Source organism: Alexandromys fortis, unplaced genomic scaffold (genome assembly GCF_014885135.2).
Source record: "Alexandromys fortis isolate MF-2015 unplaced genomic scaffold, M_Fortis_MF-2015_v1.1 scaffold_174, whole genome shotgun sequence".
NCBI classification, from domain to species: Eukaryota; Metazoa; Chordata; class Mammalia; order Rodentia; family Cricetidae; genus Alexandromys; species Alexandromys fortis.
In genome coordinates this window covers 2,184,886-2,209,733 of record NW_026068063.1, presented here as the reverse complement: position 1 = coordinate 2,209,733, position 24,848 = coordinate 2,184,886, and the positions used below count along the sequence as shown (strand labels likewise).

General features: G+C 49.4%; 1 protein-coding gene and 1 long non-coding RNA gene across 7 annotated transcripts in view; one reads left to right on the top strand and one right to left on the bottom strand.

The window, feature by feature from the left end:
* Positions 1-2,737: 2,737 nt before the first annotated feature.
* Positions 2,738-19,971, bottom strand: LOC126487520 (uncharacterized). The gene is made up of 5 exons (XR_007588412.1): positions 15,632-19,971; positions 14,115-14,330; positions 12,924-14,034; positions 8,611-8,981; positions 2,738-5,250 (listed from the first exon to the last, which is right to left on the bottom strand). It is a non-coding gene; the product is annotated as an uncharacterized lncRNA (long non-coding RNA).
* A 781-nt stretch (positions 19,972-20,752) lies between these two features.
* The window catches only part of Tlk2 (tousled like kinase 2), a 95,315-nt gene continuing 91,219 nt past the window's right edge, over positions 20,753-24,848 (top strand). For all 6 annotated transcript variants that reach the window (XM_050120329.1, XM_050120325.1, XM_050120328.1 and 3 more), the window contains exons 1-2: positions 20,753-20,892; positions 22,768-22,850. In XM_050120329.1, the coding sequence (XP_049976286.1) occupies positions 22,770-22,850 (81 nt within the window). In that variant the 5' untranslated portion in view covers positions 20,753-20,892; positions 22,768-22,769. The remainder of the gene's footprint in view (positions 20,893-22,767; positions 22,851-24,848) is intronic.

Sequence of the window (24,848 nt, the reverse complement as noted above, 5' to 3'; positions counted from 1 at the left end):
TCTTAGGAAAGAGAATGGAACAGTGGGGGGCAGGGGGTAAAGGAGGGGGCAGGGAGTGAAGGAGTGGGGATAGGAGTGAAAGGGGCAGGGGTGAAGGACAGTGGGGGCCAGGGGTGAAAGAGAGTGGGCAGAGACCAGCCACAGGACAGGATGGACAGTGCTGAGGAACTGGAAAGGCAGACAGGAAGGGGGCACACCTAACCAGTACAACAGGTAGGACCAGTGCTGGCCGCGAGTGAGGAGAGGGTGAGAGAGACTGAGAACCCTCGGGCTTTCTAGCTTTAGTCAGGGCAAGTAATGCCCAGTTCTGGCGTCACCTAGAGGACGGAGACCTGAGGGCTCTGAGGAAGAATGTGCAGATTCCAGCCACCCTTGGATGTCATGTAGAGACCTTGACGTGGGTCTGAGACAGAGCCTGGAACTAAGTCAGCCAGTGGGAGGGTTTCAGTGAGGGGGTCGCCAGCATGGTGGCCAAACCATGGAGCAAGGAGCAGGACAAGAGTTGAGGCTGGGGGTTGTCCCGAGAGAAGACACCAAAATCGGATCAACCGTGGTTATGATCCTCCAGTAGTAGAACTGCGGGGGAGAAATATATATGTCTTCTTCTCTCAGCCCCTCCCCTTGCCTTACCCTCCTCTCCCTCCCTCTGCCCCTTTAAATAATTTGTTTATTTTTATTTTATGTGCACTGGCGTTTTGCCTGCATGTATGTCTGTGTGAGGATGCCGGATCCCCCTAAATTGAGTTAGAGAGAGTTGTGAACTTCAAGTGGGTCCTCTGGAGGAGCAGTCAGTGTTCTTAACCACTGAGTCATTCTCTCCCCACCCCCCTCTCTCTTTTTCTTGCCGTGGGTGGAAGCCAGGGCCTTGCTTGTATTTGACAAGTGTTCTACTGCTGAGTGGTCTCCCAGCTTCTATTTTCAGTATGTTTGATTTTTATAGTAATGATACATTGCCATTTTAATAAAAAAAAAATCCAGGAGGCTGGAGAGATGGCTCAGAGGTTAAGAGCATTGCCTGCTCTTCTAAAGGTCCTGAGTTCAATTCCCAGCAACCACATGGTGGCTCACAACCATCTGTAATGGGGTCTAGTGCCCTCTTCTGGCCTGAAGGCATACACACAGACGGAATATTGTATACATAATAAAGAAATAAATATTTTTTAAAAAAATCCATCCTATAGTGAAAAAAATAAAATAGTTCCAAATAGGTCAAGCGCTGCTAAAAAAGCCAAGGCCAGTAAACACTGGGATTCACAGCCAGCACACCTGCCCCCACCTCCACCCCCCACCCCCAGCTTCTAGCCCCTAAAGGAACAAGGGCAGTTCTGGTGTTCTGGTTTCTGCCTGTGACTTGTTTTCTGGCTAATCAAGCCCTTTCTGAGGACTCTAATAAATTGGGAGAAGCCCAGTTCGGGATGTCGGGCTCCGTGCAGTGTGAGCCAGAAAGCTGGTGGCTGCCGAGAGGCCGGGGAGAGGGCAGCAGGGTACAGACTGCAAGCTGAGGTAGAAGCTCAAGCAGCCCCCAGGTGGGGACTCTTCATTCAAGGCTAGTGGCAGCCGGCATGAGCTGGCCAGAACAGCTGAGCGAATTGGAGAGAAAGGGGAAGGCTGAACTAACTGGTCCTCTGAGAGATTGGACACAACCATTACCGTGAGAAGCTTGAAGGACTTTGCGAAGTGTCCTCATTACACCTGATGATTGTGGGGGGGGAGGGGGGATGCAGGATGAGGAGCAGGGGGGGAGGATCCAGAATTGGATCGTGATGGTGGGGGTCTGGGTAAGCAGCAGGTCCTGCTGCTGCCGCTGTTCCTAGGAGGGAAGGGAAGGCATTGATCGCTTCTGTTCTGACCCACTAAGGGCCAGGTGCCTTAAAGTCCGGAGGCTGGCCGGTGCTGGAGGCTCCTGCACGCTAGAAGTGTGCCTGTCCCCAGTGCCACTGGCGGTGTTCAAAGCCGCAGGCTTCGCAGACTGCACCTGGGAGGAAGTGAGAATGTGCTTCCACCCAGAAGCTCGGTGGAAACCGTCCTTGTTAGCGCCCTCCAGCTCACCAGCCTGCCCTGCGGCCCACCCCTCGCCACCAAGGATTGGCTGGTGGACCAGTCAGAAGGTGGGTGGGTCTGGAAGTCAAACTGAGACGGCTTGTCCTGGGAGCCTAGCCCTTGGCTGAGATCTGGAGTGAAAAATACCCGAGAGGCTGGAGGTGCGGCTCGGTGGCAGCCGGCCTCCTTTGCGTGTGCTGTGATAAGAGAACCCTGGTCCTTAGGAGAAACCCTTTTCTGCGTCATAGACACAGACCGGAAAAATCAAATGTTCTGGCTTTACTTGCTTTTGTCACCAACTTTCGAGGTCGCTCTCACTAGCTCTGCTGTAGACAGCACCTCTGGCGTGTCCGTCACGATGGTCATGAGATGCAGATAGCTCAAATGACTACATAGAGAGGTTTGAGCCCGAGTGCCAGCTGGATGCCCCCTTTCATCAGAGAACCTGTGGAGCCCCCAGAGGACAATGACACCACCCTTCCTGAACGCCTGTCCTAGAACCATGAGGTGTGCACGCGCACAGTGCACAGTATGGTCCACTGGCAGATCTGCTTAACCTTGACACACCTGTCAGCAGAGACCTTCCCAGCCACCCAGACCCGAAATAATCACACAGAAACTATATTAATTTCAACACACCTTGGCCAATAGCTTAGGGTTCTTATTAAGAAACTCTTACATCTTAAATTAACCCATTCCTATTATATTTTACCATGAGGCTCATTTGGCAGCTACATGGCGTCTCCCTGACTCTGCCCTCTTTTCTCCTCTATCTCCGCACGGAATTACCACTTTATTCTGCCCTGCCATAGGCCAAAGCAGCTTTATTGATTAACCAATAAAAGCCACCCATACACAGAAGGACTTCCCACACCATTCGCCCTGCTTCTCAGGATTTAAGACAGAACTCCAGCTCCTCACCCTTGGGTGCCTCTAGAAGCCTCTAGAATAAACTCACACAGGCCCCAAAGCTACAGAGAAACTCTGTCTCGGAAAAAAAAAAAAAAAAAGAATAAGCTGAGTTTCAGGGACTGGCACAGGGAGCCAAACGGGCTGTTTCAGTAGCCACGTTTAAGAATGGAAAAGCAGCGTTTCTGAAACTTCTCAGTGGCTCAACAATGCTAAACCTGTACGTGTGTGTATCTACACATAATACATGAGGCATATTATATACCCTTAATGGAGACAGGGAGAGAGTGCAAAGGTGGCAAAATTCTGATTAAGGAAAAAAAACCTAGACAGAGACTAGTAATTTTTTTTTTTCAATTTTCTCTAGGCTTAAATTTTTTCCTGAAAAAAAAAATGAGGATTAAAAATGAAGATAGAGTTGAATGTGCCCGGGCTTCAGAATGAGACCATGTCTCAAAAAAAAAAAAAAAACAAAAAAAAAAAACCAGTGGTGGTACATTACCTTTAATCCCAGCATTCAGGAGGCAGAGGCAGGCAGATCTTTGTGAGTTCGAGGCCACACTAGTCTACAGAGCGAGTTCCAGGACAGCCACTTGAAAGGTGGGCTGCGCTGAGCTTCAGGACACTCCCCAGAGAACAGCCCAGGTGGCCCAGAGGCCCCTGAGGCTTTGGAGAGCCTTGACAAGGTGTCAGGGTGTGGGGTGAGCACGGGATAGATAGGGTCCTCCTGGCTTTTCCTGGTGACCGCCTCACACAAATGCTTCACAGTGTGATTAATGCTAACTCGACCTGCAAGTGCTGGCAACTCTAACATGAAGAACATTCAGGAAAATAAAGACATAGTGACGGAAGACGCCTGAGACATCTGATGGCAAGCCAGTAGCAGATGCCTTAAGGTGAGTCCCCGTGGTCCTTTCCTCAGGGAGAGCCTCTGGCTTCACACTGATGCTCTTCTTAGAGCCGTGGCCACCCATCTTAGAGCTGTCAGTGGGTGACGGTGGGTGACGGAGCTCAGCAGGACTGAGGGCAGAGACTGAGTCCTCCTGAGGCTCCCCGTGGCTGGCAGAGTGCCAGGGGAAAGAGACCAGGAGGGAGAGGGGGTTGGGCCAGCGCTATGGTGGCTGCTTGCCGGCTCGCTGACTGTTGTACTCAGATGGTCTCACTTAAACTCGCTGAAACCTCTGGAGGGTGGGATCATTAACCCCTAGAGGAAGCCGAGGGCCGAGAGGTTAACTAGTGTGCCAAAGGTCACACAGCAGAAACGAGCCGGAAGGTCTGTGAAATAAGAGCGTGTTCCCTTGACTGCCTGCCTGCCTGTCCACTGTTTTCTGACAGCGCGAGTGAGTGGGCTTTGGGAATTCTTGAAGCGCTCAGCACCGTGGTGAGCACAGATGATTGTGCACGGATGACTGTCCGTGCTAGTGACTGAATGAATGAATGATGGAATGAATGACGTGGAAACTTCTCAGCTTTACTTCAGATGGAAGATTTTCCCCAGAGGCCTTTGAATGCTGGTTCTAATTAAAGCAGAAGGGCATTGGCGAACCACTGGGTCCACCCCTTATTAATTGGCAAGTGCAATCTTGTAGGCTGTTTATGTGTCAAGGTCAGAGATCGGTCCCTAGCTGCTGTCCTCTCACTCATGAGGCAGAGTGAAGAACGTGAATCGGTGGCTGTGAAAGCCGTCCATCTGTGACAGGCAGGGCTGTGCAGTGGCGGGGCCAGGGACCATCTGAGCCCTGAGCTGCTGTCGCCAAGCCTGCTCCTGGCTGGTCAGGCTTCTTGGTATTCCAGGCTGCCAGGCCACAGCCTCTGCACTACAATCGTGTGAGTGGCAGATGCTGGCTTGCCCTGGGCAGCTCTCATGGAGGCCATCAAGATGCCGATGGCAGTGTGTGCCTACCTGGCAGATAAAGCTGCTGTGATCGCCAAGATGATTTTGTCGAGTGAGCCCCATCCGCTGTGCTCCTGATTGTGGACTCCCGTGATTTCCCAAAATGTGGAAAACTCGGCTGTCATTTGGGGTCGGGGGCTGCATCCCCGCTTTCCCCTTGTGGAAAGAGCAACAGAAACAAATAAGCAGCAATGGAGGGCTTTGGAGTTGTCTGTTAATCTGGAAAGAGTGAGGTAGGGGAGGTTAAAGTGGGACGGTCTTGAATCCTCACCAAGCAGACCATGCAATTCCCCACTCAGGCAGACTCGGGAAATGTTGTCTCTGCTGAGCCCGTGGGTCCATCACACACTCGGCTCGTTTTGTGGAGTCTTCAGGATAACAAGACCGCACAAAACTCAGGAGGCTGCCTGGGAAGTTGAGGCAAGAAAGTCAAGATTAGCCGGGCAGTGGTGGCGCACGCCTTTAATCCCAGCACTCGGGAGGCAGAGGCAGGCGGATCTCTGTGAGTTTGAGGCCAGCCTGGTCTACAAGAGCTAGTTCCAGGATGGGCACCAAAGCTACAGAGAAACCCTGTCTCGAAAAACCAAAAAAAAAAAAAAAAAAGAAAGAAAGTCAAGATTAGTTTTGGCTACATAGCAAGTTAGAGGCCAACTTAGGCCACATGAAACTATTGCAGACAAACAAACAAACGAACAAACAGCCTCCATAACATTGGCAGTTAGTTCCATGGGAGGGAGGAGGACCCAGTATCTCAAATCATTGGGATGGGACAGGACTCAAACATGATTCTTTTCCCTCAGGGCCAACCCTGATTCTGCATGATCTAAGAAAGACATCAGAGGTCATTTTCAATACTTTCTTTATCCTTGTAACTCGGAAATAATGTTTTCCACAACAGACAACTCTCTGGGTTTAAACCCCTCAAACAGTCAGGGATGGTGGTTCCTGTGTTTAATCCCAGCACTTAGGAGGCTGAAGCAGTAAGATCACAAATTTGAGGTCAACTTGGGCTCATACTGAGATCCTGTCTCAAAAAAAACCCCAAAAAACAAAATAAAAAATTCTAAGTAAACAGCCTGTTTCAAAAACAAATATAACAAAATTAAACAGAACAAACCCCCAACCTACCCCCATTGTATTTTATTGGAAAGATCCCAGGTTCAAGGTTTAGTTGGAACAGGGACTGTCTCCTCTCCAGGTATGTTTCTAGACAGGCAGGGAGCAAAGTCCCTTTGCTCTTAACTGGTGGCCAGGCTGGACTCAGGTTACACAGAACTCCAGAGAGAGCCAGCCTCTGCAGCATCTGCTGGGATCCAGTCTAAACTCTATCCTCACGATCCCCATGAACTTGAGTGGCTTCTTCTTGAAGAGTGCCCATGACCCACCCCAGAGTTGTGTGAATAAGTCCTGGGGTGCAGAGGTGACGGAGGAAGGATCCTGGATGTCCACACACCAGCCAGGCGCTGGGTAGCGTAACACGACAAATGTGTTCATTGTGCAGGGAAGAGCAGTCTGACTGCAGGGGAAGGGAGCTGGGGAAGTAGTTCCTGGGACAGGGGTGGAGCTCAGTGATGCCGACTTGGAGGTACCATGTTGGTCAAGTATTCACACAGTCCGGGTCAGTCCCCCACCACAAGAAAAATGAAAGCTGCCCGGTGGTGGTGGTGCACAGAGTGGAACCCAGGGCTACACAGAGAAACCCTGTGTCAAAAATAATTAGATATATAATAGATAAGAAAACAAGAGAGAAGGAAACTAAAATAAAACCAAAGCACCCACTCTGAGTGGTCTGCAGACCAGCTGCCTCAGCCTCACCAGGGAAGATAACAGCAATGCAGACATCAGTTCCTCCCCAGCCTGCCGAACCAGACTCTGGGGTGCTGTCCTCCTGCACTTGACTTGTGGTGTGTGTGTGTACTCCCGTGTGTTGTGCACGTGGAAAGAATCTTCATGTATGTGTGCCCATGTGGAGGCCAAAGGTTGATGTTAGGTGTCTCCTATCACCCTTTTTGTTTTTTGAAATGGTCTCTGACTGAACCCGGAACTCACTGTTTTGGCTAGATCGGCTGGCCGGGGAGCCCCCAGGATCCACCTCTCTCTCTGTACCCAGTGCCAAGTGAGGTCCGCTACCTAGAAAAATGCAATGTAAGGGACTGTCTGAAAATGTGTCCCCTAAGTTTCTAAGGAAATGTAAGCCTGTACATTGTAGTTTCAGAAGGTGACCGGAGTAGAGGCCAAAAGTCTGAAGCCAACCAGGTCTACCTAGTGAGTTCCAGGTTAGCCAGGGCCACACGGGAGACCCTGCTTCATAGAAAATAAACACACCTTTAATCCCAGTACTCAGGAGGCAGAGGCAGGTGACTCTCTGTGAGGCTGAGGCCAGCCTGGTCCACATGGAAAGATCCAGGCCACATGGCTACAGAGCGAGAGTCTGTCTCAAAAAAAACAAAACAAAGCACCCACCCATCCACACCAACAGACGAAACCAAACAAAACTGGACATGGGTAGCACATGCACCCACACATTCAAGAGGCAGAGATGCAGGTGGTTGTAGTGGCATTTCATTTGTATTTTAATAAATAAAGCTTGCCTGGAGATCAGAGAGTAAAACAGCCCCACTGGTCAGCCTGGGCACACAACTTTAATCCCAGTAGCCACACTACTTTGCCGTAGAAACCAGGAGGTAGTGGTAAACGCCTTTAATCCCAGTATTAGAGGAGGAGACAGCTCTCACACACAGTCTCATTCTGAGATTTCTGGAGGCAGGATCGCCATTTCGGACTGAGGTAGAGGTAAGAGCCAATGACTGGCTACTTTTTCTTTTCTGACCTTCAGGTTGAACCCCAACATCTGTCTTTGGTTTCTTATTAATTGTGGGACAGGTGGACCTCTGAGTTCCAGGCCAGCCTGGTTTACAGAGTGAGTTCCAAGGTCAGCCTCTGAGTTCTAGGACAGTCAGAGCTACACAAAGAAATGCCGCCATGGCTGGAGAGATGGCTCAGAGATTAAGAGCCAGTGCTCTTCCAGAGGTCCTGAGTTCAGTTCCCAGCAACCACATGGTGGTGTTCACAACCATAAATAATGATATCTGGCGCCCTCTACTGGTGTGCAAGCAGGCAGAACACTGTATACTTGATAAATAAATATCTTTAAAAGAAAAAAAAGGGCTGCCTCAAAAAAAAAAGTTGGGTAAGATAAAAAAGAAAGAACGAAAAAAAGTACAGTTCACTTACATCTAAGACAGAGGAGTCTGTCGGATTCCACAAGGATAGGGTCTGTTTCTTTTTTTTTTTTTTACCATTTAAAAAATATTTGTGAGCTGGGCAGTAGTGGCGTACGCTCAATCCCAGCACTTGAAAGGCAGAGGCAGGAGGATCTCTGTAAGTTTGCAGCCAGCCTGGTCTACAGAGAGTTCCAGGACAACCAGGGTGGCTAAATAGAAAAACCCTGTCTCTAAAACCAAAATAAAACAAAAAATATTTGTGATTATTTGTTGAATGTTTACAATGTGTGTGTGTGTGTGCACTTGTTGATGTGTAAGAGCATGTGTTTGCCAGTATGTGTGTGTATGTGTTTATGTACAGCCATTGATGTGTGAGAGCATGTGTTTGCCGGTGTGTGTGTAATCAGAGGACAACCACTGGTGTTGGCCCTTGCCCTACCACCTTGTTTGGAGCAAGGTGTCTGTCTGCTGCTGTGATCCTATCAATGAGCCTTCTCTCCAGCCTGATTTTTTTTTCAGGGGGATGGGAGTGGGGAATCTTACTCTGTAGTAAAGGCTACGGCATGACTGTAGACCTGAGTATAGCACAGGCCGGGCTTGAGTTTACAGCAATCCTCCTGCCTCATCTTCCCACGTGCTGGGGTTCCCAGTGTGTGCTGCCATACGTGGCAAGGATGCTGAACCTGAAGGGCTCACTAAGAGGTTGACTACTTCTCATCTCCAAACCTGTAAAGGAAGCAGAAACTAATGGCCAGGGGTGAGGGGCAAGCTGCAGAACAGACCGTGTTTTAAGTTAAAAGAAACCAGAAGAGGAACTTGAGAGATGGTTCAGGTGCTCTTTGCAGTCCCAGCACCCACATCAGACTGCTCATAGCTGCCAGTCTCCCCAGCTCCAGGGCCTCCAGCACTTTCTTCTGTGGGCAGATGGCGCATACACATAAATAAAAAAAAAACCTTGTAAGAAACAAAGGAAAGCCTGGTGATGGTGGCTCACACCTTTGATTCCAGCACTTAGGAGGCAGAGGCAGGCAGAGCTCTGTGAGTTCAAGGCCAGCCTGGTCTACCTGCCTATGACACCTGAGGCCTGGGTTCCATCCCAGTACCACAGAAGCAAATCAGCACAGCCAGGTGTAATGATGGGCTCCTGTAACGGTGTAGGAGGTCCTTCTGGATTTGTGTTGCTTTCATTGGTTGAATAAAGAAACTGCCTTGGCCTTTTGATAGGACAGAAAATTAGGTAGGTGGAGTATACAGAACAGGATGCTGGGAAGAAGGGCAATGTGGCAGACGCCATGATTCTCCTGCCTGAGACAAACACTGGTTAGAATCTTTCCCGGTAAGCCATGACCTTGTGGTGATATACAGATTATTAGAAATGGGTTAAATCAAGATGTGAGAGTTAGCCAATAAGAGGCTAGAGCTTATGGGCCAAGCAGTAATTTAATTAATATAATTTCAGTGTGGTTATTTCGGGGGGGGGGATGGGTTAAGCTGCCGCTCCTCCTCCTACACTGTAATCCGAACACTTGGGAGGTAGAGGCAAGAGGATCAGAAGATACTTAAGGCCAGCCTCAGGTATTAGTGAGTTTGAGGGCAGCCTTGGTTGTATGAAACTCTGTCTCAAAACAACAAAAGCCAAAGCAAACAAAACAACAACAAGAAGACATCAGTAGCTTCGGGGTTTGGTGATATAAGCCTTTAATCCCAGGATGTGGGAGGTTAAAATAGGATTGTTAGTTATGACTTTGAGACCAGCCTCGGCTACATAGTGTGTTCCAGGTTAGTCTGTGCTATGAAGTAGAAGATACTGTCTCAGCAAACCAATCACAAAAGAAAAAACAAGCAACAATCTCTGATACAGGCTGGAGAGATGGCTAGTGCTGAGGAGGGCTTCCTGTTGCTGCAGAGGACCAGATTCCACTGTCCAGCGCTTACAAGGAAGCTCACAACTGCCTGTAACCTAAGTTGTAGGGGATCTGCCCTCCTCCGGCTCTCCAGTGCACACAGTGCACATAAACCTGGGCAAACAAACACAAATAAGCCTTAAAAAAATTAATAACTCCTGGCAGTGATGGCACACACCTTTTATCCCAGCACTCACAGGCAGATCTCTGAGTTTGAGGTCAGCCTGGTCTACAGAGCAAGTTCCAGGATTCCAGGATAGCAACTCAGGAAGCCTGGGCCTGTTGTTTGCTGAACTCAGAGACACCTGGTCTGAAATGAGCTATCCAGGTCACAGGCTGGCTGTGACCTAAAATCTAAAAGATCAACCGTCTTTGAACAGATGAGATGAAATGTCTATACTGGCCAATATCGGTCAGCTAAGCGCTTTGGTTCCAGTCTCTGCCCTCTGGGATGAGGCACTAAACCTTGACTCTCGAGCTGATAACTGAACATCGGGCACAGTTCCTTGCTGCCTCACAGCCATAGGAAGGCTGCTCTGCCTGGCTTTTTCCGAGGGTGATGATCCTGCTCACATCCAGACGACTCCTGGTCCTCATCGCACCCCTCCACACGCCTCATTGTCACAGAAAATGTGTCCCTGTGCTGCTGCTGGGGTCTCATACTCTGTACAAGTACCCAGATTTCTATTCCTGCATGGCACTTACTCCACCCGACACACAGTTAGCTGCTTATTGCCCTGGGGGATCTTCTCGTTCTGCCAAGGCAGGGCTGGTATTTACCAGCACTGTATCTTCTAAGGAGGGCACGTTCCCTCCGGTGTGCCTAGTGCACGGCTGAGTCAGCTAGGAGTTTGGTAGCCATGCAAAGGGCGCAAGGTGCAAAGGCCCTGAGTTGGGAGCAGGTAGGTGGGGCTCAAGTGGTGGAGCTAGGGGCAGTGGGAGAGAGAATAATTGAAAAATTTTTGATCTAAGTAATGAAAAAAAAAAGAATGAACATCTACTAAACTGAGCCAGTGATGGAAGGGCAGGTTTGCGGACATCAAGGTGGAAGCCCCTCCCGCCAGTCGGGCAGTATCCTAAAAACTGTATCTACACTGCACATTGATGAGATTGGGGGCATGAGGGGGGTGGTGTCATTAAGTCTCAGAATTCTCGTAAGGGTCCTCCTGAGAAGTACCGGTCACTGAATAAAGAGCAGAGAGGACTTGCAGTGTCTTCTCCATGTTTGGGGATGCTGGGACAAAGGCGGCCCTTTCTTTGTCCCGGTTAGGAAAAGCAAAGGCTGCCCACCGTGTGGGAGTGGTATATGGGATCGCAGCTGCTCTGTCTCAGCCAGGTCACTAGCAAATCCATCTCCAGATCCATGGAGGCTGCCACAGCAGGGACTTGATCTGTGGAAAGCATTCTGAGGTTACAGTCACGGGGTTACACCCCAGGCATTTGCATTTCCTCAGAAGCGCTCACTAAAAGTCTCTGGGCACTCTGCTGTCTTTGGGTAGCGGTAGGTGGCAGCAGTGATGTACATAACAGGCTTGGCAGAAATGAAGTTTTTTTCCCCCTCACTCAAGACAGGGTTTTTTTGTTTGTTTGTTTTTTTTTTTTGTTTTGTTTTTTTTTTGAGACAGGGTTTCTCTGTAGTTTTGGTGCTTGTCCCGTAACTAGCTCTTGTAGACCAGGCTGGCCTCGAACTCACAGAGATCCGCCTGCCTCTGCCTCCCGAGTGCTGGGATTAAAGGCATGCGCCACCACCGCCCGACCTCAAGACAGGGTTTCTCTATAGTTTTGAAGCCTGTCCTGGAAACTAGCTCTGACAGATCAGGCTGGCCTCAAACTCACAGATCCGCCTGCCTCTGCCTCTACCTCCCTAGTGTTGGGATTAAAGCCGTGGGCCACCACTGCCCGGCTCCATTTTTTTTTCTCTCTGTCTACCAGACAAGTGAAATAATGGATCCCAAAGAAATAGGGATTTCCCCAGGCATCCTATGCTGGGAGAAGTAAAAGGCACCAGTCAGATGTGGGGTGGGGACTGGGTAATATAGCCAGAGGTAGGGTGGAGGGTGAGGGTATGGGAAGCACTTGTCTTTCAGAGAGAGACTTCACACTGTTTCAAAGACTTGCCAGACCACCTCATAGAATGAAATTGAAGCTCAGACAAGGCTGGGTCAGTGGTGCGCAGAACCACACATTGACCAGGACTGCTTAGATGTGTGCTATGGGATAATGCTCTTGTACATTGTAAAGATTTGTCATGCATATTGGTTTAATAAAACACTGATTGGCCAGTAGCCAGGCAGGAAGTATAGGTGGAGCAGCCAGACTAGGAGAATTCTGGGAAGAGTAAAGGCAGAGAGGAAGTTACCAGCCAGATGCAGAGGAAGCAAGATGAGAATGCCTTATGGAGAAAAGGTACCAAGCCATATGGCTAAACATAGATAAGAATTATGGGTTAATTTAAGTTGTAAGGGGTAATTAGTAATAAGCCTGAACAATAGTTCAAATAGTTTATAATTAACATAAGCCTCTGTGTGTTTCTTTGGAACTGATCAACTGCGGGACCGGGTGGGATAGAAACTTCAGTCTACAGAGGTGCAAACCTCTGGCCTTCTATTTAAACTTTAGCCTCACTTCAGGGCCCCTAAAATAGACTTGGGGTTCTCTGGAGCCTTTGCCATTGAATAAATCTCCTCTTTCTGCTCCCCACTTTTAGTTTGACTCTTCTTATTGGCTTATTGAGGGTGGATGGCTGGACTTGAATTGGGGCTCAGGTTGTGACCTCTACCACCTGAACAGGGAGCTGCAGAAAAGGGACTTACTGACTCCGAACTTGTGTTCCATTACATACTCAAAATCAAGTTGTCATTGAGGAGGTTTAGGCCACCCAGAGTGGGTGATTTTTTTCTTATTTTTTGAGACAGGGTCTTACTATATAGCCTTGGCTAGCCTGGAACTCACTATGTGGACGAGGGTGGCCTCAAATTCTCAGAGATCCTCTTGCCTCTGCCTCCCGAGTGCTGGGATCAAAGGCTTCTTTCCCAGTGAGCTGGTGTGAAAAGGAATATGTGATTGTTATAAAAGAATCAAGCTTGAGCTTGGATAATTTTCATATACTTTTCATATGTCATAAAACATTTCTTTTTCCAACCGTTTAAAAATGTAAGCTAGGAGTGGGCCTGTTGTCCCAGTTGCTTGGGAGGCTGCAGGAGTTCTGCATCACTCTGGGCAATGTAGTACAACCGTATAAAAACATAAAAATCATTCTTAGCTCAAAATTCATACAAGGCCAGGTAGGGCAAATGGAGCCTGGAGGTTGTAGTTTCCTGACCCTTGGCATGCCAGCCATCATCATCTTATCATGAGGCAAACAGGTTCCTGCATAATGTCTGGTCCTCCCACTAGAGGTGGAATAGTTCATACACGATTATGGTATCATGTCTGTCTTAATGTGCACACCCAAGTGTTTGGTGTTAGTGGAGACACCCACAATTGTGTAGTTTATAACCGGCCCCCTGCTGTGTGGATAGTTAGGAGTCGCTGCAGAGCACAGAAGCCAGCTGCTGTTGATGGTGCTGTTCATTCACAAGTTACTCTCCTCTGATCACTTCAATTGACCCATTTTTTTTTTTTTACAGTACTATTAAAAATTTACAGACCATGGAGTCTTCCAGGAAGTTTAGAGTTGCTCTCATCTGCATCACATGATCAATTGTTTGTTTCTGAGACAGGGTTTCTCTGTGTAGCCTTGGCTGCCTGGAACTCACTCTGCAGACCAGGCTGTCCTCGAACTCACAGAGATCTGCCTGCCTCTGCTTTTGAGTGCTGGGATTAAAAGTGTGCGCCGCCACCACCCAGCACAAGATCAGTTCTTAAAAGGCTTTACTCACACCCGTCTAGCCGGGACCTACCTGCCGCTGATGGAGGATCCCTTTCTTCTCTGTGGACATCTCTGCTCTCCTGTGAGCTGTGTTGTGCAGGAAGAATGACTGCTTAGCTTAGGGTTTAGCTCAGTGGTAGAGTGGTTGTCTAGCATATGCAAGGCTCTGGGCTGATCTCCAGATGTTTCAGTCTGTGGAGGCCCAAAAATGTGAGCCTATTGCTACCTTGTCTTCGTATTCTTCACTAGTATTTCTAAATCCCTATGCTTACCTGGCAAGAGGTATTTTTGTCAAGACTGGTGTCCGACACCAGTCTCATCCCCTCTCGGTCTCCTCATCTGAAAACTGTGACCGTGAGTCCATGAGCAGTCTTAAAGGTAACACGATATTGGGAACCATCAAATAACTGTTTGATGGAGAACAGACATGCCGTCCATCACCTGCTTGCAGGAAAGTACACAGATGAAAATTCCACATGTCAGCCTCCCTGAGATTCCAGAAAGAAAGAAAAAAAACAAGGTTAATGTGAAAATCTGAGGTGATTTTTGTTTTTATACTTTGTCAGCTTCTATTTTTTTCTTTTTTACTTTCAGGGTTTTTAAGACCAAATAAGCCTTTGTTCGGAGCCCTCACTGGCACGGAACTCAGTGTCCATCGGCTGGCCTCGAACACAGTTCCTGCCTGTGTCCTGAGTGCTGGAATCACAGATATGAGCCACCACATCCAGCTACACAGGGCTCTTGTCCATTTTGCTGAGAAAGACTAATATGGGCTGGGTATGGTGGTGCAGGCCAGTAATCCTGCTACTGGGGAGGTAGAGATAGGAGGATGGGAAGTTCAAAGTCATCCTTGCTAGTTAGTGTGTTTCAGGCCAGCCTAGGCTTCAGAAGACCTTGTCTCAGAAAATTGGAGTGTGGGGGATGGGCACAAAGGCCAATATGGATGGGTCTGTAGCTTAGGGACTTACTCCCGCAGAGTCTGTGCTCTCTTGCATTTCAGCTACTGGGAAGAGGGAACATGACAATGATTTTAAAAATGGGGAGCTGTTAAAAGAGGACATTAGGGCAGGGAGGCTGCTCTCCAGAGCACAGGAAGACTGGCATCACTGGGCTGTGGGAGAGTTTGCACCTTGATAAGTCACACAGCTCTGTCAAGATAATAAGTAAAACAGTTAAAAACCAAATTGCTTAGGGTGTGGGGGGTTGAGTTCAATGGTAGAATGCTTGCCTAGCAAACACAAGGCCTGGGTTTGGTTTCTAGCATGGGGGTGGAAAATGTGTGTTCAACTTGCTTAAGCAAGAGATAGGAAAAACCCAGAGACCAGAGATGACAGGCAGAGAATCTTAGGGAGCTGAGATCAGGGGTTTTAATCTACAGTGAACTTTCCTGCGAGTAGTTCTCCATTTTGCTAGAAATGGAAAGAAGAGAGGAAATAAGATTTAGTCCCAATACTTGGGAGGCACAGGCAGGAGGATATCTGTGAGTTCGAGGCCAGCCCAGTCTACAAAGCAAGTTCCAGAACAGCCAGGGCTACACAGAGAAACCCTCTCTCGGGGCTGGAGAGATGGCTCAGTGGTTAAGAGCATTGCCTGCTCTTCCAAAGGTCCTGAGTTCAATCCCCAGCAACCACATTGTGGCTCACAACCATCTGTAATGATGTCTGGCGCCCTCTTCTGGCCGGCAGACATACACACAGACAGAATATTGTATACATAATAAACAAATAAATATTTTAAAAAAAGAGAAACCCTCTCTCAAAAAAAAAACAAACAAAAATTGATAGCATACCCACTGTCAGCCACAGTCACGTGATGGTCGCTGATACTGTGTGAACACTGCTCATGGAACCGTGGTCAGCTTGCAGATGAGACTGGAACAGTGTTGTATCACCTCCCAAACACCGCCTCTTCTACACTGGCCCTGAGAACAGTTCGTGTCATCTTTACTGTGTTACACCCTCGGCTGGAGGAGGTATAGCCCCTGGGTTCAATATCCAACAACACAAAAGTCTGAGCCTTCTAAATTTACAGGGTAGGGGATGACCATAAATGAAGAGATTTTATTTTTTACTGTTTGGGTATGTAGTGTTCTTCCAAAGGGCTCTTGTATTTGAAGCTTGGTCTCACTTTGGTGGCACTGTTGGGTGACTGACTTCATCAACAATCGGTCCATGTATTAGTTCATAAACAAATGACTCTTAGGGCCTTGGAAGGAAAAACAGGTCACTGAGGGCAGAACTTTGAAGCATATCTTGTCTCAGGCCACTTCCTGTCACTCCTCGTTCCTGTACAAGATGAACACTTCTGCTCCATCCTGCCCTTCTACATGAAGCATTGGACCCTAGGACCATGAGCCCAATAAGCCCCAGCTTGTGTAAGTTTTCTCAGGTATTTGTTACACCGACCAAAAATTGGAATAACCACCCCCCAAAATGTAATGCTTTTACGACATGCAATCCCTTTCCTGCTGCAAGTGCTCAGTCTGCTGGCAGCCTGTTTTTCCAAATCAAACTGCACTGCCAAACCAAACTATGGAGAAGTGCATAGAGCCCCGGCAGAAATGGGAAGTTGTGCTGGGGTCCGTTAATTCAGGGATTACTGTCAGGCATATAAACTTTTTTTCCTATCTATCTATCTATCTATCTATCTATCTATCTATCTATCTATCTATGATGTATACAATATTCTGTCTGTGTGTATGCCTGCAGGCCAGAAGAGGGCACCAGACCCCATTACAGATGGTTGTGAGCCACCATGTGGTTGCTGGGAATTGAACTCAGGACCTTTGGAAGAGCAGGCAATGCTCTTAACCTCTGAGCCATCTCTCCAGTCCAAAACTTTCTCACTTAATCCGCCAGCATTCCTGTGAGGTTGAAACACCATTTCGCTGATAAAAAAGCTGAGGCTTGGAGCTTAAGGATCCGCACCCTTTAAGAGCCTGGGCCAGGATCAGAATCAAGGGCTTCTGGAGGGTAAAGTCTGTGCTCCAGGTCATTACACCACAGCCTCTTAGAGGAAGAGGTGGCAGCCGTGCCAGCACACGGGCACAGGGGCACCATAGCCCACTCTGCCTGATGCTGCTTTCACTTTTGGAGACAGGCTCTCGCTCTGTATCTCAGGATGACCCTGATAACCCTCAGCCTCTTGGGTGCCGGGATGTTAAACGCGTGAGCCACCAGGAACCTGAAGTGCTACAGCCATGGCCAGTGATAGCTGTTAGGCTTAGCGGCAGCAGTGCCCATCAAATCACCTCTTACCCTTTTGGTTGTGAGCCTAGCCTTTAACAGCTGAGCCATCTCTCTGGCTCTGTATCACCATCTCTTGAAGATGGTGACCATTGTGGAAGATTCCAGAACATGTGTGCCAGAGGTGGGTGTGGCGACTCTCACCTGTAATTCTAGCACACTAGGTAGGCAGAGGAAAGACGACTGCTGCAAGCTTCTGCCAGCTTAGGGCGGAGTGAGCCTTTGTCTCAAAACCAAAAAAAAACTAGAAAAATCTGTAGTACTCAGGGGTCTAAGAGGATATGTTCACAGTAAAAAGGGCTTAACGGACCCTGGTTTTTCCTCAAGGTACTTTTCCTACGAGTTAATTCTTCAACAATCAACCAGATTGCTTTCCATGCTTCCAAAAGCAAATGTCAGGAAAGCACATGGGGAATGAAAATTCTCGGGGGCAGTCCCATACAGAACACATACAACAGACTCTGTAAGGTGTACAGCAAAGGATTCTGCTGAAGTTTAGCCCACATTTCCCCAATTCTTGGGCAAAGTAACCCTCATTGGCTTTGAAATCTGCACAACAAACCTTGGAGAAAACCATAGCTACTCTCACGTACGTCCAGCCAGATGATCTGCCTGGATCTGCCTCTCAAGTACTGGGATTAGAGGTGTGCGCCATCATGCTTGGCTAGTATTGTATTGATATTTTGAATTATATGATGCTTAATATAAAGACTCACTCAATTACTCTAAGCAATTCCTGTAAGCAGTTCCTGTTGGAATGGCTGTTGAGTCTCGGGTAAGGAGACCCGGGATGGTATTAGGTTCTTTGATATGTACAGAAAATTAAGAAGAGTGAAAAAAATTTTTTATCTCTGTGTTCTAGTGATTCCTTAAAAAAATATACTCAGGCTGCGTGGTGGCGCATGCCTTTAATCCCAGCACTCAGGAGGCAGAGGCAGGCGGATCTCTGTGAGTTCGAGGCCGGCCTGGTCTACAGAGCAAGTTCCAGGATGGATAGCTGTAACTGTTACACAGACAAATTCTGTCTCAAAAAAAACAAAAACACACAAAAAAATTTGCACTGAGGAGACAGGTGTGAGGCCACATGCCTATAACTCCCATCTCCTAGAGGGCTGAAGCAGGAGGATTGAGAATTGAGGCCACTCTTGGCTACACAGACTCTAAAAATACTAATAAGGGTGTGTCTGTGTGCTGGGAATGTAGCTCATTTGGTAAGACTGCCTAGCTTGTACCCTGTAATTAATCCTAGCTCTTGGAAGACAGAGGAAGGTAGATCAGAAGTTCAAGGTCATCCTCAGCCACACTGAGAGATCTAGGTTAGCCTCAGGTATATTATACCTTCTACCAAAACAAAAAACCCCAAAGGGACCTTTCCATCTCGAAAGGGCACTGGGAATCTTCAGCACGAGGTTGGTGAAACTTGAAACGATTCGATAGTTGGCCCAGGCAACTTGTGTGGGGATCAGCTGGAGTAGAACCCAGCTTCAGCTCTCTCCACTCCTTTCTCTTACGTTCTCCTCTCCTGATTTATGACATCCAGTGTCATCTTAAGGAGTTATTTTTAGGCTGTGCATGGTGGCTGCATGCCTGTAAGCCCAGCACTCTGCCTTGAGGCCAGCCCGTGTTGCTCAGTTAAGTTGCAGGGCATGTTTTTTTAAGATTTATTTTTAATTATGTGACTGTGTGTGCCCATGTAAGCGGCTGGAATTACACGCAGTTGTGACCTGCCTCCCATGGATGCTGGTCTCACTATGTAGCTCTGGCTGCCCTGGAACTCACTATGTAGACCAGGCTGGACTGGAACTCACAGAGATCCTCCCCCTGCCTCCTGAGTGCTTGGAGTAAAAGCATGCATCACTCTGTCCAACTACTGAATTATTTCCTTGGTCCTCCTGTAATGAAGAACGGCCCATTTGTTCTCCCTCTGTGCTGTTCTGAGAGGAACCAGTGCACGACTTCGGTTCTCCTTCTTTTCCATGCTTCAGGATGCATGCTCCACCTTGCCCCCTTTCCCTACCCTCTGCCCTTCAAAACGCTATCTTTCCAGGTAGTCTGGGATGTGGAAGGCTTCCGATTTGAGTCTTTCTATAGTGCCTGAATTCTGAAGGGCGGAGAAGAATTTGCCATCCTTTGCCCGTTTGGCAGTTCTTTGTCCAGTCGGTATTTTGAAAAATGAAGAATAAGGAAGAAATACGAACTCCGTTTAGCAGTAGTTGCCAACCCCTGGAAAAGTTCGAGTGGCCGTTCAAAAGCCTGACTTTCTCTTGTGAGTCGTTTGTAGTCCTTCAGTCTCGTTCAGATATCTGGTCAAGGAACACAAAGCCGAGCAGATACTTTGAAGTCGGTGTCCTGGCTCCTGAGACTAGGTGAAGAAAGTGACTTTTTTCCCTTTGGCGCTGGGGTCAGAGGGGGAGCCCTTTCCCATGCAGGAAGCCCTCCCGTCGCAGGTCACCGTCTCAGCAGACACTGTGGGGGGCAGGCCTGTTTCTCCACGCTGCCATTTACCCTCAGACCCCCGAGCACCCCGGTAGGCCCGTTCTGTCACCAGAGGTTGCAATGGAACCTCCCTCTCGGTGCTCGGAGAGAGTCCCCCGGGGGTAGCCCTCCGCTCCGGAGGGGGGCACACTGGTGAGAGGGCTCGGCTCTGCTCCCAGGACACCTTTGTCCCCGGAGAACGCCCGGCCGGTCAGGTACGTGGAAGGAAGGCGGATGCGCTCGGCGAGGTTTCCGCGCCTGTGGCGTGGGGTCTGGGGAACTGGACGGTGGCTGCGGGGAATGGCGGGCCCGGCGGCCATCGGGTGGGCACCGCGAACTCCGTGACCCCCACAACTCGCGCCGGCGCCCCCTTCCTCTCCGATCCGTCCCCGGGCAGAGCTGCCTCACTCCTCACCCAGATGTGTGGAGATCAGGGCTGGCGCGGCGGCGGCAGGCGGGCCGCTCCGACGCTGCTCCGCGGCCCGGGACGCAGCCCGATCGCCGGCTACACAAAGGCGGCTCCCGAGGCTCCGGCCCGGCCGCTGCCCCGGCGCCCCCGGACCGACCAACCGCCCCTCGCGTCGCAGTCGGGCCGCCCGCGCTGCCAGCCGCCCGCCCTCGGCAGCCCCGTCAGGCGCGGCCTGCTCCGCCGGTCGGCGCGGGGTCCCCCGGCTAACCCCTGCCCGCCATCCCGGCCGCTGATTGGAGGAGGCGGAGCGCCGGGGCAGCGCCCCCCCAACAACACCTTCGCGTCCCCTCCCCCACCGGCGGCCTATCCCCCCCACCTCAGGAACCCCCCCCCGCCTCCCAGCCGTGCAAATCTCGCGAGGAAACACGCGGTTTCACTAGTGTGTTTACACCGATCACTACTAATCCGGACCGAACCGATCCGGATTAAGGGGCCGGAGGCGGGTCCTGGGCACCAGCGGTTCCGACCCCCTCACCCCCGCCCTCGGCGCCGCACCCGAGTGGCCCCGGCCGAGCGGGCCCCCACTTCCCGGCCCGACCCGGGCCCTCCTGCGCCTCCCTTGGCCTTTGTCCGGCGCCAGGAGGCCGGTCCCGCGCCCCCCGCGGCCGCCCGGGCCCGGGCCCGCGTCAGGCGCCTGGCTCCGTACGCGAGCTCGGGGATCTGCGGCCTCCGCGGCCCCCCTCCCCCGCCCGCCCTCTCGTGGAGCCCGGCGCCGGCGGCGGCTGCCCGGGCAGGGGGTTGCGGCGCTCAGGAGAGGCCCCGGCTCCGCCCCGGGCCTGCCCAGGGGGAGAGCGGAGCGGTCAGCAGCCGGGTCGGGTCGGGGCCCCTCCCGAGAGGAGCGTGGAGCGGCAGCGGCGGCAGGTGAGGAGCCGAGCCCGGGCCGGCGGAGGGCGCCGGGCCTGGGAGAACAACCGTCCCGGGGACCCCCTCGGCCTGAGGAGGCTGCCACCCGGGCCGGCGTCGGGCCGCAGCTCCTGGGCACCGAGGCGGGAGGCGCTCCCCGAGGGCTGCGGGTCGCGGAGGGGCCGGGTCGAAGATGGGCCAGGCCCAGGCCTGGGAGTGGGGCGGTCGGCCTGCCGAGAGAGGGGACTCCGGGGAGCCGGAGGCCTCCGCAGCCTCCCGGGCGCCCCCGACACTGTCCCCCGCTCCCTCCGTGACAGGTGGGCCCAGAGTTAGGGGAAAGTTTGGAGCCGGCGAGGGGCGCCGGGACCAGGCCCCGTCGGTCCTGCTTCCCGGGTTGGGGCTGCTGGGAGGATCCCGGTCCCAAGGCTCGCCGGAAAGAGATGGGATGGGGATTTTCTCAACATGAGTTGACATTAAATGGGATGACTGCTGGGGCCTCCTTTTCCGGACCAGGCCTGGGGATGGAGGTTTGGGAAATGTTTCCAGGGACCTTGGGATTGGGGAGAGACTGCAACCTCTGCCGTTCCGACCTCGATTAGGGCAGGGCGAGTGGCGAGCAAGGCCACTTACCTACTTAGGGAAAACTCAGTTTTCTTTCCAGTCTTTTTTATTTTAAAGATGCCTTTCTGCCCTTCTAACAATGTCCTAATTCCTTCTCCAACCAGTACTTGTTCTGTGTGAGTGAAACTTTGTCACCCTTTGCCCCGGGCTCTCTCAGTCCAGGAAGGGAAATGAAAGTTAGGACTTGTGGAGGGGATGTTACTGGAAATTGTGGAGTTATTAGATTGCAGAGGAGGTTTGATTCATGTTTTCGGTGAACTTTAAAAATTAAGTCAGTCGAACACAGTCGGTGGTGTGGTCGAAGGGTTTCTATGACATGATGTATCCACACGTTTTACATTAAAGAGCTTTGCAGTGCATGGTGCAAGAGTTCGCTCTTCCAAAGGTTGGCCGGACTGGCTCCCAGTGTCTGCATCAATTGGTCGGGGAAGGAGTTTAAAAATGGTGTCGTCCTGCCCCTCCCTGCCTGGGAGGAGTGCTAAAAGCAGACTTCCAGAGTGAAGAGAAACCTACTGCTTCAAGGACTGGCCAGAAAAGATTTTGCGAAGGAATTGTTGCAGCGTTAATATTAATTTCCTGAGTGAATATAGGTTGACGGTTTATCTTGGGTTCTTCATTAACTTTAAAATGAGCGAATTCCAGTTCATTAGCTCCTGCGAGCTGTCAGGGAAAGGGGCTATGCAGTAGGGTTACTTGAAGTTATTTGCAGCTTCTGATTCATTCTGTATTCATTTGAAATTATTAATGAATCATATTTTTAGCTTAAGAACTAGTTCTTATGTGTTTGGGAGAGAAATGTCTGAAAGCACTTAGATGGGAAGGTGGATAGAAAGAGCGGCTTCCAGGTTCGCCCTTCTTTCCCCTCCGCTTACCTTTTGCAGAGATAGTCTGCTGTTTCTTCTTATTTACTTAGTTTTTATTTATGAGACAGGGTCTCATCGTGAAGTTCTGGCAGACCAGGCTGCCCTCAAATTTATGGCTGTCTACTGTTTATACCTCCTTCATGTTGGGATTACAAGAGTGGGAATGGGTCTCTCTCCCCCAGTAAAGATCAAACTAGAAAGTCAGGAAAAAGAAAAGACCCTCATAGAAGAGAGCTTGAGCTGCTATGTAATCTAAAATAGCTATTGATAACGTCAACTGACTTGATGAATATAACACTTGAATGTCTATTTTCTTGGAGGTTTACTAATTCCTGTGCGTTTTCTTACACATGAAACTTTTTCTTTCATTTGTTTTTTCATGGCTTCTTGACCCTCTTTCCTCCTGTAGAAATGATGGAAGAATTGCATAGTCTGGACCCACGAAGGCAGGAATTACTGGAGGCCAGGTTCACTGGAGTTGGCGTTAGTAAGGTGAGTACTGGCAAAGACATTCACAGTACGGCTTGGGCACATTTAGGAATGGAATAGAAGATTTGGGTGGCAGGAGATGCTGGTTACAGGGGAGATTTGTTTCATGGACCAGTAAACTTTGAAATCTTGCCAGCCATTCCTGTAGTACGTTTAAGGGTTAGTTTGGAAGAGTGTGCTTCTTTTCCCTTTGAATAGAGCAGAAGCTTCCTGAGGGACTTCTTGCAAGGATACTGGTCGGATGTGGGTCTAGAGTCTCTTCTGTGTTTTGTTAAAATTTCTCGGTCATTCAGGAAGAAAGTCATTGTAAATCTTTCACCCACTGGGTCTGTTGGGCTTACATACAGAGTGCTGTTGGATCTGGTGAAATGTCAGTTCTCCAAGTCTGCAACTAGCAGATTTCTCCCGGTTCTTTCCTTAGACAGCTTTTTCACTCTCCTTAATTTCTACTAGTAAAGTGTTTTCATCCTTTTAATTTGTTTTTATCTATATGAGTGCTTGCTTGCATGCATGTGTATGCATGTTTGGCGCCTGCAGAGGCCAGAAGAGGGCATCTCATGTGCTGAACTTAGGTTTAGAGGGGTGTGAACTGCCATGTGGTCCTGGTACCTGAACCTGGTCCTCTGGAAGAACAGTGTTACCTGCTGCACCGTCTGTCTGGTGCCTGCTACTTTCGTTCTTGTGGAAGTGTAAACTGAGATCAAGCCCACCTCATTGGGCAGGTGGAATGTCGCTCACACTGTTCTGCCTTTCTGTGTGTCTTTCTGTACCTGCTTATTTACCCCTCTGTTCTCACGGGATGGACTTAGTGCCTTATATATGTCTGTTTGTAATGTTTTGTTTAAAAGCTTCGCTCCACCCAAGATTGTCATTTTACTTGAGCTTGAGATAAGGGATGTGTGCATTTTAACCTCTGGTCTGTGTTATCGATTTCTGTCTTTTTAAAGTAATGCTGTATCTTACGGTAACTTGCTAACGTTCATTCTCTGGCCAGTTGTTTCTTCAACAAGAAGGTGTATGTTAGGTTTATACTTGGAAACCCCAACTTTGACAGATCACAATTTTAGTGAGCTGGGATAGTTTGGTAGTTTTTACTTGTTTGAAAAGCACATAGCACCTGTTGTCTACTGGGCATTGCAGACAACAATGTTGCACTGGTATTGTAGGCTGTATCTCAGTGTGGTGCCTTTAAACCTGCAGAGAAGGGAAGAGAAATAAGAAATACTGCAGCGAGAACTATTTTAGAGATCTGATACGGAAACACAGGATTTGTTACCTTAATAGCTAATAAACCTTGGTTTTTGAGATAAGGTCTCATGTAGCCTAGCCTGGCCTGGAACTTGCTATGTAGCCCAGGCTAGCCTTGAACTCTTTGATTTTCTTGCTTCCATCTCTCAAGTACTGGGACCACCCAAGGGTGAGCTGCCACTTCCAGCTTTAGTGGGTCTTTTAGTTTTTGTTTTGTTTTTGAGATGGGTAGGCAAGATTGGCCTGTGATTGATTACAGGCTATCCCAGGCTGGTAAGCACTGGGATATAGACATATACCATCCTACCTGGCTGGAGTTATGTGCTTGAATACTTAGTCTTCAGCTACTCTAGTAACTGACTTTTGGTGGCACTTTGGAGTGGCTAAACCCCTGATTGTTACATACTGAAGATGAACTTGCAGACATAAATTATTTGTTCAAAGGGTAGTGGCCTCAGAAAGAAGTACACAGTATTATTTGAATATTAAGTTTATATCTGGGCCAATGATGACACATTTATTTTTCCTGGCCTAGAACTCTTATTGATCTTCCTATCTCAGTTTTCTGGGTGCTGGTACTACATGAGTGACCATACTAGGACTTGTTTATAATTGTTGATGGATTGATTGATATTTGTGGTATAAAGGATCAAACCTAGGGCCTTGTGTATGCTAGAGAAGGACTTTACCATTGAGTTGTGTCTCTAGTCCTTTGGTGTGTTTTTTTTTTTTTTTTTTTTTTTTTTTTTTTTT